The following is a 17,843-nucleotide window of genomic DNA, read 5'->3' as shown; positions in this document are numbered from 1 at the left end:
TCGGTGGTAAAAGATTTGCCAACAATGAAGAGATGGAGTCTGCGGTTGATGGCTATTTTGAGGAGCTCGACGATTCCCACTATAAACTGGGTATCGAAGCTATTGAACATCGCTGGGAAAAGTGTATTGAGCTAAAAGGAGACTATGTAGAGAAATAAAGATATTGTTTCCCAAATTTTTTGTGATTTCTTTGTTAGATCAGGTACTTCTGGGACTACCCTCGTATATATAGTTACGCCAGCGGGGCCTCCTACGTAGGAGCTGGTTAAGCGGAGCCCGTAGCGACACAGTAGGAGGTTGACGAGGATGATCAGGAAGAGGACCCGCAGGCGAACTGCCGCCTACAGGAATGAATTGGGAATCTCTTCGATTATCATATTCTTCTAATACAAAAACGCAAAATCGAGAGACCCAAAATTCCAAATTTCCCCGATTCCTTCGTTTTCGTATCAGGAGAACATGATAACCGGAAAGATATTCCTAATTTCTGACGGGATTCTTCTAGAAGATTCTAAAATCTTTTAGCATGTCCGAAAACTTTTCAGAACATTTTACAACCTACTAAAAAATACTCAAATATTCTAGACAATTCTAAAACCCTTTAGAACGTTCCAGCATCAGAATTCATCCAGAATATTCTAAAACCTTCTAGAAAACTCTAGAATCTTCTACAACATTCCGGAATTTAAAAAAAATGTTCTACAATCTTCCAAAAAATTCCAGATTTCTAGAAGATTCTGGAATTTTTTAAAAGTTTCGAGAATTTTTTTAGAAGGTTCTAGAATATTCTGAAAGACTCTAAAACGATGTAGAATATTCTAAAATGTTCTAGAAAATTCTATAGTACACGTGGACAACGGCTATGTAATCAGACGCGACGTGAAACAACAACCATGTGAAACGACGATTATGTGGCCGGTGACACGTCATAATCTTCCAGAATATTCTGGAATCTTCTACAACATTCTAGAATCTTATAAAAAGTTCTGGAATCTTCTAGAACGTTCTAGAATCTTCGTCGTCGTCGATATTGTTGACCGGTCGATGTCGAGAATCGGAATGCCAATTTTTTTTGGTGATTCTAGAGGCCAAAAAATGAAAGTAATTAATTGGTGAAAATTGAAATTAATGAGAACTTTTGTATTTTTTGTTTTTATGTGACATTTTCATATTTTGAATAAAATATAATATTGAGTAATTAGTCTTTTATTCTTCATTTTCCAGAATATTTCAAGTTTGCAGTGGACGACAATATATATATAAATGAAAGAATGTTTCGTGAAACCCTTGTTTATTCATTGTATTCTCATTTAATAACTTGTAAATGAGGTATTAATCGAATAACTAAATAAGCTAAATATACTTTCATTTGACTGTTACACATTCATTTTGATGGTGTTCCATCAACTGGGTGTAATACTCAAATAAAGATATATATATATATATACTCACTATGCAAATAGTAAAAACATTAGGTATTAAATACATAATATATATATTTAATGTCGTAGTTTCTCAGTAGGACATTAAACATATATATTTAATACCTAATGTTTACTATTTGCGCAGTGAGTGTATATATACTCTCATTCGAGTATTACACCTCATTCGAGTATTATAGTTGATGGTTAACTCTACGATTACACTGAAAACGAACACCATCAAAAAGAATATGATACAGTTAAATGAAAATATATTTAGCCCATTTACTTATTCGATCCATGCCTTAGTTTTAAGTTCTTAAGTGAAAACAACAAATAAACAAAGATTTCACGAACATATGCTTTCATTTGTGTGTATTGCCATCTATTGCAAAATTTGGGTGCATTTAATTTCAGGTTTCCTTTTCAGGGTTTTATTTGGGTGTTTGAGAGTGTTCTTGGGTATCATTTTGAGGGTTTTCGTTGAGCGTTAACCCTCATTTAGGTGTAACCTTCAATTGACGATCCGAAATCACACTCAATTTAAGTGTTTTTTCGGGGTATAACACCCAAAATTAAGCGTTTATTCGGTATATAACACTCAAAGTTGAGCGTTTTTTATCGGTGTTTAACACCCAAAGTTAAGCGTTTTTTGAGTGTTAATACCAAAAATTGAGGGTTTTTTCATAAAGGGACGGCTATGGAAACGCAGCTCCACGGCTGATTGCGGGGCTGGTGAGGCCGCTGGGCCAAGTCGATCGGGCTACGCGACAAAGCAACGGAGAAGCGGCCATGCGGGTGGTAGCGAAGCTAATGAGGCCGCGGGGACGCGGCGCCGGCGCAAGGCGACCGAGCCAGTCAACGACGTCGACGACGGTAGAGATTATAGAACGTTCTAGAAGTTTCTAAAATTTTCTAGAATATTCCAGAATGTTTTAGAAGATTGTGTCGTCACCGGCCACGTGGTCGTCGTTTCACGTGACGTCTGATTACATTCCCGTTGTCCACGTGGACTGTAGAATTTTCTAGAACATTCTAGAATCTTCAAAATCGTTTTAGAATCTTTCAAATATTTTAGAACCTCCTAAAAAAATTCTCGAAACTTCTAAGAAATTCCAGAACCTTCTAAAAATCTTTTTTAGAAACTTTTTTAGAACTTTTTTAGAAGATTGCAAAATTTTTTTTCGAAAAATTCCAGAATGTAGAAGTTTCTGGTGTTTTCTGAGTGGGGCTAGGCGACAAAGCGACGGCTGCGGGAACGCGGCCCTCGCGGGCGACGACGACGTCGACGGCGACGACGTCGATTATGAAAGTGAAATTTATTACCACTTTAAGTATCTAAACCTTTTCGATTGGAACGCGTTGTAACTTGAGAGGCTGCGACGCTTCTCCAATCATCCATCTGAATGCGCGCTCATTCGTCAGATTTCTGAAATTAATAATTCGATAATTATTGTGATTCTTGCAAAATGGTATTTATGAGACTTATGTTTGTTTTAAACCAATTTACCTTCACATTTTGGCTTGGCAGCTAATTGGGGGACACCCTGTACATTTAATTTAAATATAATATTATGTTAAATATATTAAATTATGTTAAATATGTTAAATATATTAAAATATTTTATTGGGCGGTGCGTTATTTTTCATAACATTTTTTATAACTATGTAATACTAGTGCGTATGTTCATTAAAATATAAATAATAGTAAATTTTATAATGATTATTAGTATTGCACGATATTTAATTTGAACTTAATATGTTAATGTATTCGAAGATTTAATATTTAATACGTACTTTTCTTTTTCCTGCTTCCCCCCTCCACTTTTTTAGACCTCTTGGCAAAGTCTGGCATAGAGGTGGCAACTGTGATCGTAGCACGGACATAAACCGCTTGAAAGTGGATGTAGTATGGACTTCCACCACATGCAGATTTTACCACGGAGACCTGAAAATGGATGTAATATCATATTTCCCCTCTCAAAATAGATACAGATGGCGTCCTTTCTCAGTGTGGAAAATCGGTGTCGCAGAAAATGCCGCGTTGACCGCTCTCAGGTTTCTTTCTGCTGGAACAAACCCATAGACTAAAGGCCAGAGCACAGACTTCTGCATAACGCATAATACACAACGCATAAGAGAATCAACCAATCAGAGTTCTTCATTTCTGTCCTGAGGAGGGAAATGAAGAAAACTAATTGGTTTATTCTCTTATGTGTTATGTATTGGGTGAGTGCAAAAGTTCGTGCGGAGTTTGTGAGTAAAAGTCACACAGTGATTAGGCAAACAAAAATTTTTATTCAATCAATGATATATTCTCCATCGTTTTCTATAATCTTTTCCCAACGTTCTGGCAGCATACGGATGCCTCGATCATAAAAACTGCGCGGTTTAGATTCGAAGAACGAAGAGACGCCGTTTTTTAAGGCCTCCAAAGAGTCAAAGTTTTTTCCATTTAAATAATTTTGCAATGACCGGAACAAGTGATAGTCAGATGGTGCGATATCAGGAGAATACGGTGGATGCGTTAAGACATCCCATTTCAGGCTCTTCAGTTTGCGCAGCGTCTTTTTCGAAACGTGTGGTCTGGCGTTGTCGTGATGAAAGACGACTCCCTTGCGATTTGACAAAATCGGACGTTTCTCTTTTATTTCTCGATTCAGATTGGTTAATTGGCGACAGTACTTGTCCGAATCAATCGTTTCGCCAGCGGGGAGAAGCTCGAAATAGATTATGCCCTTGCAATCCCACCAAACAGAGAGCATCACCTTCATCGGGTGCAAACTGGCCTTTGGCATTGCGTCATCATGCTCACCTGATTGTTTCCATGTCCGTTTGCGCTGAACATTGTTGTAGAGGACCCATTTCTCATCGCCCGTCACTAGTCGATCCAAAAACGACTCGTTATTGAGCCGCCCGAGTAAAGAAACGGCTGCAGAAATTCGCTTGATTTTGTTTTTCTCGGTCAGCAAATGGGGCACCCATATATCGAGCTTCAAATCGAATCCCATCTTTTTTAAACGCCGAAAAGCGGTTGATCGGTCAACGTTTAGTGCTGTAGCAACTTCTTCTGTTGAAATTCGCGGATTATTGAGCACTAAAGTATGCAAAACATCGTCATCAATGTCAAAAAGTCGACCAGAGCGTGGCTCGTCTTCAAGGTTAAATTCTCCGCGCCGAAATTTAGCAAACCATTTTTCCACAGTTCGTTTAGCTGGTGCTTCATCCTGATAAACATCCTGAATGTTTTTTACGGCTGCGGCAACGTTTATTCCCTTCCGAAACTCGTAAAGCATAACATGCCGTAAATGCACCTTATCGATACTCATTTTTAAAGTGATATTTCTCGAAGCAGTTTATATGAAAACAAATGATTTTTTTTTTAATAACAGCTGAAGACGTCACCTTTCCAACGTTATATAATATGTAGATGGAAGTATTAATGACACTTTGCGACGCTTATAACTCCATCTATTGAAACTCCGCACGAACTTTTGCACTCACCCAATATTATATGTTATGCAAAAGCCTGTGTTCTTGCCCATAGTATATCTATGGTCTGTTCTTTGTAGCTGCACTGTTGAACTGGTGCAATAAGTTAAAGTGAGACAAATATAGGTTTTCTCACTCTAGCTTATTGTACTAGTTCAGCAGCTACAAAGAACAGATCACTAGACTGCATGTTCGGGGAGTGGGGATGTAACTCTCGGAGAGAAGGAAGCACTCTATTTTTACTGTTCGTTCTCTCTCACACAGTCCCGATGGAAGGAGTATAGGGGAGGCAGTTGCTATACAATAACTACCGCTCCTATTCCCCTTCCACCAGGACTGTGCGAGAGAGAACAGTAAAAACAGAATGTTTCCTTTTCTCCGAGGGTTATACCTGCACTCTTGAAGTTTGGGAGAACGCGCAATCTAGATATACTATATCTGTGAACAAACCCTTAAGCCAGCGGCACACGGTGCTTGTTTTTGTGCCGGATTGCTTGCTGGATGAAAATACTGCATTCTGATTGGTGCATTTCCATCCATCTTCGGAAATGCACCAATCAGAACGCAGTATTTTCATCCATCTTCGGAAATGCACCAATCAGAACGCAGTATTTTTATCCAGCAAGCAATCCAGCATGAAAACAAGCACCGTGTGCCGCTGGTTTTAATTGCCTGAGAATCGTGATATCTAGTGATATTCATGAAATACTGTACGACATTTTTCAAGAATACGAGCTCCGATCATCTATCTGAGAAATCGTGTATCTCTGATTCATTTGCGTTGAATTTATCAATTTTCTGCCAGATTTCAGGATTCCGTGATAAACCTAATGAATGCAAGATGACAAGAATGTGAAGTCACCCCGTCATTTGTCCACGTAAATCCTTGATTTTTATTGCTTTTTTCTATGGCTGCGTTCCGATATTCACTGCCAGTACTGAAATTCTATAGTATACGTAACACAAACTATGTATTTTTAATATTTAATATAATAATAGTGAATTTCGGAACGCAGCTCATATTTTGAATTCCCTAGATAGTTATATTTCGTGGACGTGACAAATCGAGCATCGATTCACCGTTTTCGACTAGCGTTCATCCCCACCTTTAAAATGGTCACTGTCCTACGCGGTTACTGGGAGACATTTCTTTTCGCTCGACGCTTGATTGTGTAGCGGCAGGACGAGGAAATCCATTTGCATCGTGGATATAGTGTGCTCGAAAGCTACTCAAGATGACTGAGACTTTACAACTACGAGGCACGCTTCGTGGCCACAATGGATGGGTCACACAAATCGCTACAAATCCGAAATATCCGGATATGATCTTATCCTCCTCACGTGGTAAGGCTACTATTTCGAAACTGTTCTCATTCTTTCATACCTTTCTTTTTATTTCAACTCACGATCGAGTGCGTATGTATAATTTTCATATGCTATGCAAAAACATATAACTTCAAAGTCTAATTCCCACTTTTATACGAGGTTTATTCTTTTTAGCTCTATTAATGCCATACTGTTTTATTCCTTTCTTATTTATCGCAATTGTTTCATATTTGTTTTATTTTAGTGACGCTTTAACACAAAGTGCAGTCTAATTCAGCTGAAAAGAACAGATTTACATTTTGCATGTTATATCCCATGTATTCCATAATTTCTATCTTTTCTCTCTTCCCTAGTCTTATACGGAATAAATTAATGAAGAAGTGAGCTGTTGATAGTGACAATAGTATTATCATTATATCACTAATTGTTTTTTTTCCTTTCAGATAAGACTTTGATTGTGTGGAAGTTGACACGTGATGAAGCTAACTATGGTATCCCACAGAAGCGTCTGTACGGCCACTCGCATTTTATAAGCGACGTGGTCCTTTCATCTGATGGTAATTATGCGCTGTCTGGCTCATGGGACAAAACTTTACGCCTTTGGGATTTGGCAGCAGGTCGTACAACTAGAAGATTTGAAGATCATACCAAGGTGTGATTTTAATATAATACAGAGCTCGCATGGTTCTACATACAATGTATCTGTTGTTTCGTATTTTTACCCTTGTTACATCAGATGCAAGGAATATGAGATATACTGAAGCTTTTTTTTATATATTTTTTTTTACTTTGAGTAAGTAGAAGAGGTTAAGTGTTGGATGTTAAATCTGCAATGTTGTAAGTATTGCATTGATGTCGACAAATTGGTTTTATAATATATTGGTTGCATGTTTAATCAATTGTAAGATTTACTTCTGTTGGCAGGATGTCTTGAGCGTTGCTTTCTCTGTGGACAATCGTCAGATTGTTTCTGGTTCACGAGACAAGACCATTAAGTTGTGGAATACATTGGCTGAGTGCAAGTATACCATACAAGATGATGGACACACAGATTGGGTCAGCTGTGTACGGTTCTCTCCCAACCATGCAAACCCCATAATTGTTTCCGCAGGCTGGGATCGTGTTGTAAAGGTAAATGTGCAGATGTTAAATATATTCATAACAGATAGATGCAAGTGTGAAATATAAAATGCATAATATAAGAATGATGAACATTTCTTGTGATATTCATGATAGATCTAATTATAGATCTGATGAGTGTATGCGGATATGGGACTGATATTTGACATAATTTACTTATAATTGCATAATTCAAACATCAGTGTTACTTTATCATCGGTACGTTTTGCAGGTTTGGAATTTGACGAATTGTAAACTAAAGATCAATCACAACGGTCATACTGGATATCTAAATACGGTTACAGTATCGCCTGATGGCTCACTCTGTGCCTCTGGTGGCAAGGTATGTGTGTGTGTGTGTGTGTGTTTGTATATATATATATCTTTTTTTTCTAAATCCTGCACTCATTGCATTTAATCGAATATCAGTTGATCATCTAAATTTATATATTTTTATTTGCAGGATTGTAAAGCTATGCTCTGGGACTTGAATGATGGCAAGCATTTGCATACTTTGGACCATAATGATATCATTACAGCACTGTGCTTCAGCCCTAACCGTTATTGGCTCTGCGCTGCTTTTGGACCATGGATCAAAATTTGGGATTTGGAGACCAAGGAGATGGTCGAGGAATTAAAACCCGAGGTAGTGTCTGCAACCAGCAAGGCGGAACCTCCTCAGTGCTTATCACTTGCGTGGTCTACCGATGGTCAGACCTTGTTTGCTGGTTACTCCGACAATACCATTCGCGTTTGGCAGGTTTCTGTATCTAGCGTGTCTCGATAAGTATTTTGTAGTAAAAATATAAAACTGAATTTCGAGACTAAACTTTTGTTTCTTTTATTTATATATTGCGAACGATAATGTCGAAATATACATTTTATTACCATGCACAAGATTACTCCAAAATGCCTGTGCACGATTTCCTTCTACTCATATACATATTAGCTGCTGATAATTATCATCAAAATTTACTGGTCCTTACTTTTTTCTTTCTGGTTGATTTTTTGTTCGAATTTCTGGAATTCTTTCTTCGAAATTTTATCTGTCTCATCTTCTACCTGTATAATCCCGAGTACTTCAGGTATGTAAAATTGCATCATATTCTGCACACCGTTCCTCAATGTTACTACCGAGCTCGGGCAATTTGTGCAGGAACCTTGCATTTTCAATTTTACAATACCCTCCTCAAAACCCTATAAAAATAAAATAAGTATCTATGATGGAAACAATTTACTCGTTTCACCTAAAGTAATATGAATCAGTTATAAATCTATATTTTTTCATAGAATTTAAAGAAGACATGCCATAAATACTATATCACCGCCATCTTCTTGTACTGTAGGACGTATTCGTGTATCCAACAATTCTTTTATCATCTGAACAACTTCATCATCATCTGTACTAATTTCTACAAGAAGAAACGAAAATGAGTTTTTTTTTCTTTGCTATCTTATATAGATACTGAATTAAAAAATCATACGTGTATCTGCTGCGAGTTGAGATTCGTCCATAATTGGTAAACCACTCGCGAAGAAATCCATAATAGTAGCAAAAATTTCTGGTTTTAATAATTTCCATTCTATATCTTCATCAAGCTTCGTAACTGTGATAAAATCAGGTCCAAAGAAAATAGCTTTCACTCCCTCTATACGAAATAACATCTTAGCAAGTGGTGAACAATATGCATCTTTAGCATTTGGAAAATCTTTTGTGCATCCTTCTCCTAACACAGATACCCCTGGGATAAATTTTAAACTATTTGGATTTGGTGTATCTTGCGTCTGAATGAACATATTGCGTTTTTGTTGACTAGATATCAGCAGCTTCTGTTTAGAAGATAGTGTGCAAACTGCATTTTCTGTATTTCCACTGTACAAATACCTGGCATTAACTGGAAAAGCCCTATAGAATATAAAAATAGTTCATCTGCATCATAAGCTCGTTTATCTGTTCATCCAAAAATATTTATGTGAGTATCGATCCTGTATCATTTCTAAAGAAACAGATTATAAAGCTTACGTTGTATATTCCTGTGCTGCTAACACTCTGTTAACTATAGGTACATATTGCCCCATATATAATTCATTTGATGTCCTAAAAAAAGACATATGTATACATGTGCATACATGCGTAAAATAAAATAAAAAAAGAAAAGAAATAACTAACTAAAATAACTGAACCTCTATCTAACAAAGTATATTAGTTTATTTACTGTATGCATTGATCGCTTGTTAAAGTTCTAAACAACGTCAATCGATTTGCACGAATATATTTAAAAATTTTATCCATTATTTTGACTTTTCATTGAGTTGTCAAAGATCTCTTTCCTTTCGCATGGAGCACTACGTATCGCTACTAATAGAACGTATATTTGCTTCCCTTCACTCGTGAATTTTCTTTCTCAATAAATTATCAATAAACTACTGAAAGAGAAATACGTATTTGTTATTACGTCGCACTACAGCAAAACTCAAATTTCCATCTCGATTACTCCGTTAAAGGGGTTATGTTTCGACGTCTGCACTCTCCCTATTCTAAAGTTCATTCTTCCTGCACTTTTTGTACTTTCTAGTATATTCTCTCTTCCTTTCTTCTTTGTTGAACTTCGAATATACAGTTATTTCATATTAAATAAAATAACGAATGTAGCATATAATGCAGCTGAAAAAGAAGCAACAGAACTTTGCCATTATTTCCTCAAACGATATGTGTACGTATAGTCACAAATATATCCCTACACTGTGAATCAGATCGCAAACGCGGTCACGAATTTCCCGCCCGTCGGTTGGTCTACGTGCTGAGACTGCGACGCGTCCGGTCGACTCATAGGCCGATATTCATAGTCAAGTCTTATATTTAAGACCGTTTTGAGTTCACTTTCAGATACCTCATAGCCAATGAAATGATTTGTACCGCATTTGAAGATAAACTTAAGACGGTCTTAAATATAAGATCCGACTATGAATACCGGCCATAGCCAACTTCAAGTCGCGCGCAATCAAGCGTATCCGTCGCATTTCGCTAACGTTTCCGCAGAGCGGAGTGTCGCACCGTTGTACGCCGCATCGGACCATACTGTATGGTAGTGAGACAGAGCTATTAGGTTCTAGATTAAAGAGGAAGAGAAAAAGGTACGCGCGAGGGTGGTACGATCACTGGCGTGGCCGTCGTCGACGACGATTAGTATATTCTACCGGAGAGATGTGACGTGACTCTCGCAATGTTGGACGACGCATCGTTCCCGGCCGCCGAAAAGATCCTCATCGACATCGAGAATGTGCTGAAGAGGAATCTTACTCTGTAAGTAGTTTTTTCTCCCTCCCTCCCTCTGTGTCCTCTCACGATGGACTGATGTCCTTCGCCGCGTCGACCACTGTACGGGCGTGTTTTGTCGTTTATTTATGCCTGTCCCAGCTTTCGAAATCTCACTGTGAAAGATGATAAAATTGGTGGGACACTCCGGTTGATTTTTCGATGTCATAGTTACGCAAAAAAAGCCCTTACGCGTCTCTGTGATTAAACACGGGAATTCCGTATCGATGCTGCGCAACAGTGAGGCAGCATATCAACATGAGCGACATTACATTGATTTTATTGATTTCGATCCTCCCCTGCGGTTTATCATTGACGGCTAATCGACGTCTCGTAACGTTAGGCCTGCTGCTCTCCTTTGAAGTTCTCCTCACTGTTCGTTTTTTCTTTTTGGCCTATCGAACGCTATATTATATACATTCGTCTCACTTGCAACGACGCGGGTGAGCCGGAAAAGATAGACACGTCGAAAGAGTGCTTGAGAATTGCCGTGGAAGTCGCGACAGGGAACCCTAACCTAAATCCCGTGTTTTACGCAGACTCCATTTTCCGGAGTTGACACTGCTTTCTTCGGAATTAGCCGGCGCGACCGAACATAAATTTCTCACGACTTAACCGCATACCGTGTTGTTAGGAAAGGGTCTTGCGAGGGAAGCATAGCACATATATGGGCATACAGGCGGCTCGGCGTGTTACATTTTGACACTCGTGTCGTTAGGATCACCAGAATTTTCATGCCGCATGCATTTGCGCGGACGCAGTACATACGATCGAGAATCGTGGTCATCGCAGGTACTTCGAGACATACATATCGGCCGTATATTATATGTTTGTATTATGCGCGCACACGGTACACGGTAGTACGCCGCAATCGGAAGAGAGTCTCAGCTCATAATAATAAATAATGAATAAGTAGTAAGCCCTTTGTTTTAAGCTTAAAACTGTGACTTAATTTCTGACTAAAAACGTTTCACATTGCTGTCCAATGTTATAATTCCTGAGCCTTAAACGAACTTGCGCCAGATTCCAGACCGTTAAGACATTGTGGAAAATATTTTCTGATAAAAAATATTGGACTGAGTAAGCGACTAAAGGCTTAATGGGCATTGAAGAATGGGCGTTTAAAACGTGAATAGTAAGCAAATTGATCAACTGCAGTTGATTGTTTTTCTTTACGATTCAACAATAATCAATTGTGATTGGTGAACGTATTATTTTTGGTAGTTGAGACAACATTCGTGTTGTCCCTGTTTTTACTTAACATCTTTACATTCTATATTTTTATTCTAGTTTGTCAGTTTATGGTACAATGGCGTTGAGAAATTCGTCTTAACAAGCGCCGAAAGAGAGAGAGGGGGGGTGGAGGAGAAAGAAAGAGAGTCAAGCGAGAAGCACATACTTTTGCAGAACGCATAATGCAGAATACATAAGCAAATGAACCAAGCAGAGCCTTTAATTTCCATCCCCACTCTTCGCTCTGGGGATCTAGCAGAGTTTAGAAAAAACATAATACAGAAAGTATCGAAAAGTTTATAAGGACGAATTTTTATGGTTAAGTTAGTCATAAGAGAGAAGTATCGCGCATGCATTATTCTCTTTATTGTACTCCTAATTAAAATTTCTCAAATTGACGATAATATTACGGTGCTTATTTTCTCATACAAAATATCTTTTTCATATTCTAGCCATAGCTCATCAGAAACACATGGGCAATAGATCGTTCTTCCAGTCATATTACAAATATCCTAACCTTTTATCATAAACATCTTATGCGCATTTGTATGTGCGTTGCTTCGTGCCATACTATGCGTTATGCATTATGTGTTAAGTAAAAGTATGTACTCCCCGCTTTATGCGACTAAACGCGAACGTAATTTTTTATATGTACATAAAGTGAGCAAGAAATGTCAAGAGTCATACCAACTGTATATATGTTTGAGGGTTGAGGGTAGTCAGGTCAGGTTATTCTTGATACGATCGAGCGGCTTGATGGTAAATCTTTCCTTGCACAACGTGAAGTCATGAAAAGTATAGATTTTTTTAGCTCAAAGGCATATGGAAAGTGTTCACTTTTCACGAGTTCACGTTGGAAGAGTAGATTCGTAATTGCCTTCCAGGATCAGGTAACACGGAAATACTGCCTCATTAACGCAGTTATAACCTAATTTAGTGTCAAACTTTCAATTAAAAGAAGGATGTAGGAAAATCTAGAAAGAGAATGCATGTGAGAGGAATGAGGATGAGAGCGAGATGCACATGGTAAACAAAATCGGTCGCGTCCAGTGTTGGTAAAGTAGTACTATCCGAGCAGCATCGGGCATCATCAATAACCGCGGATCATTTGAAGTCTTTAGTCACGTTTGTGTAATGTCATATATTCGCTCAATCGCTCTCGCTTATTTTTATCGGGTTCTCTCCGCGTTGGTTACCGTGACGCGGTGACCGATCGACGCGACAAAATAATTGCCTGCTGAATTGTGTCGCCTTAGGATTCCGGTAGCGAGCTCTCACGGTAATTAGCACAGCTGTGGTGCGGATTCTTTAACTCGTTATTGGAGTCAACGACAGTTTCGTTATCGTTGCGCAGCTTTTCTACGGTATACAAAAGCTGCGCAACAATAACGAAAGTGTCGTTAACTCCAATAACGAGTTAAAGAATCGCACCACTGGAAAGGAGAGACGCGTATCTCGTTGCGTGTTGCGTAGTTGCGAGCACTTCTTATGACGCCTTTAAAAACCGCGAAATTTGGATATGACTCGAGTTAACTTCCTACATCGCGGCGTAGCAAAGAGAAAAAAGAAAAACAACCACAAATTAATCAGATAAAATCGTCTACATCCAAGACGGAGACTTGTTTTCTTTCTTCTTATAATCACACGAAGACTAGGGCGGAGGAAAGGGAGAGAATTATTGACGTTCACGACTTATGTCTGTCCAGAAGCAGCTTCGAGATCGTGCCGGCGCAGAACAACGAGAACCGATCGCCTGTGTACCACGAGCTCAATTACCTGGGCCTGGAATCATGGTGCATAGAGCCACTCTACTGTTACGTATATCGCCGGCTGTTGGACTTCCGGCAGAACCGTCGTCGCTGCGCGGAGCCGAGAACGGTGGCGAGATGGCTGTTGGGTGCCCTTCTCATCAATCCGAACGTCATCATGTTGTGGAACATGCGGCGGGAGTTGGCGCAGAGCTATCGGTTGGACCCATGCGAGGAGTTGCTGCTCACACGGCTAGTGCTCTATCACAAGCCGAATTCCTACGAGGCGTTCACTTATCGACGCTGGTTAATGCCGCAGGTGCTGGACGTTAAACAGGTGGACTCGTCGCGTCCCTATGACCCGCTGCCCGCATACTCACCGCTCTGCATCGAGGTGCAGCTCGTCGAGTCCTGTGCCGATCGCTATGCAAGCAATTACCACGCGTGGAGTTACCGTCGATATCTGCTGACGCTCCGCAAGTCTCGCGGTCTCACGCACCCCAGTCTTGAGAGCGAGTGGAGGAACACCCTCGCTTGGTGCCAACGACATGTATCCGACAACAGCGGCCATTCCTATCGACAGTTCTTGCTGAGGCGATGCGTGCTGGACTCAGCGACGGCCTCGTCGTCGTCGTCATTGTCATCGTTATCATTGTCTTCTTCGTTGTCGTCGTCGTCGTCGTCGTCGTCATCGTCGTCGTCGTCCTCGTCCTCGTCATCGTCATCGTCGTCGTCGTTGTCGTCGTCATCGTCATTGTCGTCGTCATCATCGGCAGCGGCTTCGAGTGACATTGCCGGCAACCAGCCGAACGGTCAACATGACTTTGAGACTTGCGACCGTGAACAACGGCTGTTGGCTTACATGGACTCTGGGGCCGTGGACGGTTTTCGCAAGAAATTCTTGGTCTGTCTACGCGAGTCTATGCGACGGCAAGATCGTAACGCTTACGAAGACAAGCTCAAGCGTTATCTCCGGGCATTGTCGTACTGGGCGGAGGAGTGTTACGTGAACGAGCGGCTCATCTCTATGTTTGAGCACAATGAGGTGCTCTGGGGTCATCGCAGGTTCCTCGCGCAGACGCTCATTCGCCTCACCGCAATGTATGTGAGACACGGCCGTTATGTAGAGGACGAACTTGTGGACGCCCGACACCGCGACGAGCCAGTCGTGTCGTTTGTACGCGACAACGGCGCGCGCGATGATCCGGTGATTGCCGCTCACGTGTTGCTCCTGGAGGCCTTTCGTGTCGCCAATGACAAAATTGCCCGAGTGGCAAGGGAGCGCGACCCCCATGAAAAGATGTTTGTCGACCGGTTCTTCAGCTTCGTCACGGCTCTTGGCTTCGACACCGCTACGTGATCAGAATTGGCGCTCGAGGTTTCGAGCTTTCGACAGGAAGACGCGGTACGTGCACGATAAGCTATCCGAAAGACTTGACAGCTCCTTGCATACTTGTCGTGAGGATCGTGCAATAGCGTCTGTATCATTTCCTTGCTGTCCACGTGATTTCTCGGTTCTTCATCTTCGGAATTTCGTATCATCGCCGGAATGGCGTCGGGGACGTATCGGACGTGCGACTCGGTACCTGTATTTGTTGTATACAAAAAATATGTTTGCTTCCTCCCAAAAAGATCTGTTTTCTTTATAAAATCGTTAATATATATTTTAAAGATACATCCGATGCGCCTCCATTATAAGCCATTTAGCGATAAAAATGTTTTTCTCGCCACTGCAGTGCGTGTCTTCTCACAACACAGAAGGACACTTACAAATCATTATTTTGAAGAAAAATAAGCTGCTTATTTTTGCAAGAAAATTTGAGAGACATGGTCTAGAGATACTCTAACATTTATTTTGTTGTATCAGCGGTAAGAAATATCGCTTGTTTGTAGAACAGAGTTCACATCGTGTTTTTGAGATATTGCAACTTGGCACTTAATACGTTCCGTACTGAGCCATTTTTGCGCGACTTTCCATTCAGGCCATTTGATATTTTGAGTAAAGGCAGGTATTATAAAATATTTCATTATACTCATTGATTAATTGATCGATAAGTAACTAGCTTATATAGAATAATTATCGTGTTGTGTACGTGCCGTATGAACGGTGGTACACACGGTACGGAACGTGTTAAAGGATTATTCTGTTTATTTTGTAAAGTAGCTACCTTCGCGCGCAGATAAAAGTATGATCTTGACAAGGCCGGCGCAACGTGGGCGAAATCGTGTCGTTATTGACATTTAATTCCATGTTGTTCACTCGCGTAACGATTTCGATAAGTCATCGAGTACATCAGTACCAGTGATACGTAAAGGTAAAATATAATATAATACGAAGCATATATAATGGAATGCGTGTGCGTGTGTGCATCAGTGTGTGGGTCAGAGAGAGAGAGAGAGAGAGAGAGAAGGAGAGAGGAGAGGAGAGGAGAGGAGAAGAAAGGGAAGAAAGAGGAAGAGAGAAAATGTGCCTCGCGAATTCCTTTGCGAGAGGAGAGAGAAAGTTTTGTCGTAAGAAAAATAATTATGTATAGTTATGAGATCCAACGAGAGAAATGAAGAGAGATGTTAGTTTTCTAATATTGTGTTTTTCTGTCATCCCGATCACGCTCCCGTTCGATCATGACTGCGCACATTTCACACATGTTTGAGATGCAGCTGATTAGTCATTCTCAAGTCTAAAAGTGAACTTTATATACGACATGTCACTGTGTAAAATACATCTAAAGTATGTCTTGAAGATGTCTAAAAGACATGTGAAACAAGGAGGATATTTTTCAGATGTTTAAGAGCTTTGGGAAAATTATTCATAGTATATCTATACTATGTAGTTTCGTAGCCAATTAAATGATCTGTACAACATCTGAAGATGTTTACACACACACACACACACAAAGAGATGATTTTAAATATAAGATTTGACTATAAATATCGGCCTTTAGACTGATATTAGGATAGTTAGTATATTAGTACACATGTTATATTTACGATCGTCTCAAGTGTATTTTTAGATACTATACAGATCATTTAATTAGCTACGGAGCGAATCTAAAGATGAACTTAAGACAAAATCTTAAACATACGTAAGATCGAATTATAAGAATGTCAATTATAGTTTGTACTATTTTTCCCGCTTGTTTGCACGATTCGATATAGTTTCGTGAACCGATAATAAATCGCGTGTTATTAGATTGGTACAAAAGGTTTTTCATATTTGTGAGATAAAATAGACAACGTCCAAATCGAAGTCCAATTTCGAAAGATTAACAATTTTTACAAATAAAAATCGATCTTTTTTCTAGACATCTCTAACGAATACTTCTTATGATATTTCCTCCGAGAAATTTAATAAAAGAAGACAAATCTTTTGCATCATGTTAATGCAATCCATGTAAATACTCTAGATATATCATTGATACACTCGATCATGCGGAAAACCGTTCATTCGGTTTGAAGATTCCGTTTCGTACATAAGAAAAATGCTTTTCCAAAAAATCGACCTAAAGAAACTCGCGCTTTGCGGTTCCAAGAAACGCGAGTCCTCTGCGTCAATGGCCTTGTTGTGTCGTCAATGTGGCTATCGGCGTTCGTCTTCTGGCACGATAGCGTAATAACGAAAATAAACCCTCATTTCTGAACACAGCTGATTGTACGTAGAACGTAACACGCGATTCATACGATCGGTACAGTACATGCGTGCTATCTGCCCCGTCGAGCTTCGACGAAAACAAACGCGAAGCCGCCATCCTCGATGCAAATAGTCTTACTTTTCAGCGTCAAAGGAGCGAGGGGCGCTGGTGGTATTTATAATTCGCGCGTTCAAATCGATCAATGATCGATATTCGCGAACGTTCGCGAACACGCACGCAACGGAAACGAGCTCCTAACGAAGTTTAGCTATTTCGCGTACGGACCCGTGTGCGATCGAACGATACCTGCTGTACTGGTAGCGACTGGTATCGCGCGAGACATCGGCGTGTTCAGTTCTTTGGCACGACGTATCACGGCGAAAATAAACCATCGACTTTGAATCAAGGGCCCGCGCACGGCAGTCGTGTGGCAACATTCGCCAGGTGCACCGATCGCGCACTCGCGTTCGCGGCCACATTCACGCTGCTCGACTTTCGGCGTTATGGAAGACGAGAAACGTCTGTTTGAGCAACTTGGCGGTGCGGCTGAGTACGCCGT

At 40.1% G+C, this 17,843-nt stretch overlaps 3 protein-coding genes across 5 annotated transcripts; 2 read left to right on the top strand and 1 right to left on the bottom strand.

Annotated features, from left to right (window-relative positions):
* Positions 1 to 6,015: 6,015 nt before the first annotated feature.
* Rack1 (Receptor of activated protein kinase C 1) lies at positions 6,016 to 8,187 on the top strand. The gene is made up of 5 exons (XM_011147002.3): positions 6,016 to 6,257; positions 6,683 to 6,891; positions 7,164 to 7,370; positions 7,591 to 7,701; positions 7,822 to 8,187. The coding sequence occupies exons 1-5, from the start codon at positions 6,149 to 6,151 to the stop codon at positions 8,143 to 8,145; spliced, it is 960 nt and encodes a 319-aa protein (XP_011145304.1). The 5' UTR covers positions 6,016 to 6,148; the 3' UTR covers positions 8,146 to 8,187.
* A 38-nt stretch (positions 8,188 to 8,225) lies between these two features.
* Positions 8,226 to 9,909, bottom strand: LOC105186421 (NFU1 iron-sulfur cluster scaffold homolog, mitochondrial). Of its 3 annotated transcripts, none has more exons than XM_011146636.3 (5): positions 9,575 to 9,909; positions 9,382 to 9,456; positions 8,843 to 9,264; positions 8,667 to 8,770; positions 8,226 to 8,555 (listed from the first exon to the last, which is right to left on the bottom strand). In XM_011146636.3, exons 1-5 carry the CDS (start codon positions 9,649 to 9,651, stop codon positions 8,331 to 8,333), a joined length of 903 nt encoding a protein of 300 aa, XP_011144938.1. In that variant the 5' UTR covers positions 9,652 to 9,909; the 3' UTR covers positions 8,226 to 8,330. The 3 variants fall into 3 exon arrangements, with proteins under 3 accessions (XP_011144938.1, XP_011145100.1, XP_011145028.1); XM_011146798.3 differs by having other exon boundaries at positions 9,815 to 9,908; XM_011146726.3 differs by lacking the exon at positions 9,575 to 9,909 and adding an exon at positions 9,529 to 9,547.
* Positions 9,910 to 10,334: 425 nt separating this feature from the next.
* temp (protein prenyltransferase alpha subunit repeat-containing protein tempura) lies at positions 10,335 to 15,766 on the top strand. The gene is made up of 2 exons (XM_025306813.1): positions 10,335 to 10,662; positions 13,614 to 15,766. Exons 1-2 carry the CDS (start codon positions 10,583 to 10,585, stop codon positions 15,013 to 15,015), a joined length of 1,482 nt encoding a protein of 493 aa, XP_025162598.1. The 5' UTR covers positions 10,335 to 10,582; the 3' UTR covers positions 15,016 to 15,766.
* Positions 15,767 to 17,843: the final 2,077 nt, after the last annotated feature.

Source organism: Harpegnathos saltator, unplaced genomic scaffold (assembly GCF_003227715.2).
Source record: "Harpegnathos saltator strain DR-91 unplaced genomic scaffold, Hsal_v8.6 scaffold80, whole genome shotgun sequence".
Lineage (NCBI taxonomy): Eukaryota > Metazoa > Arthropoda > Insecta > Hymenoptera > Formicidae > Harpegnathos > Harpegnathos saltator.
The sequence above is the reverse complement of the archived record's forward strand: the minus strand, read 5'-3'. Positions and strand labels throughout refer to the sequence as shown.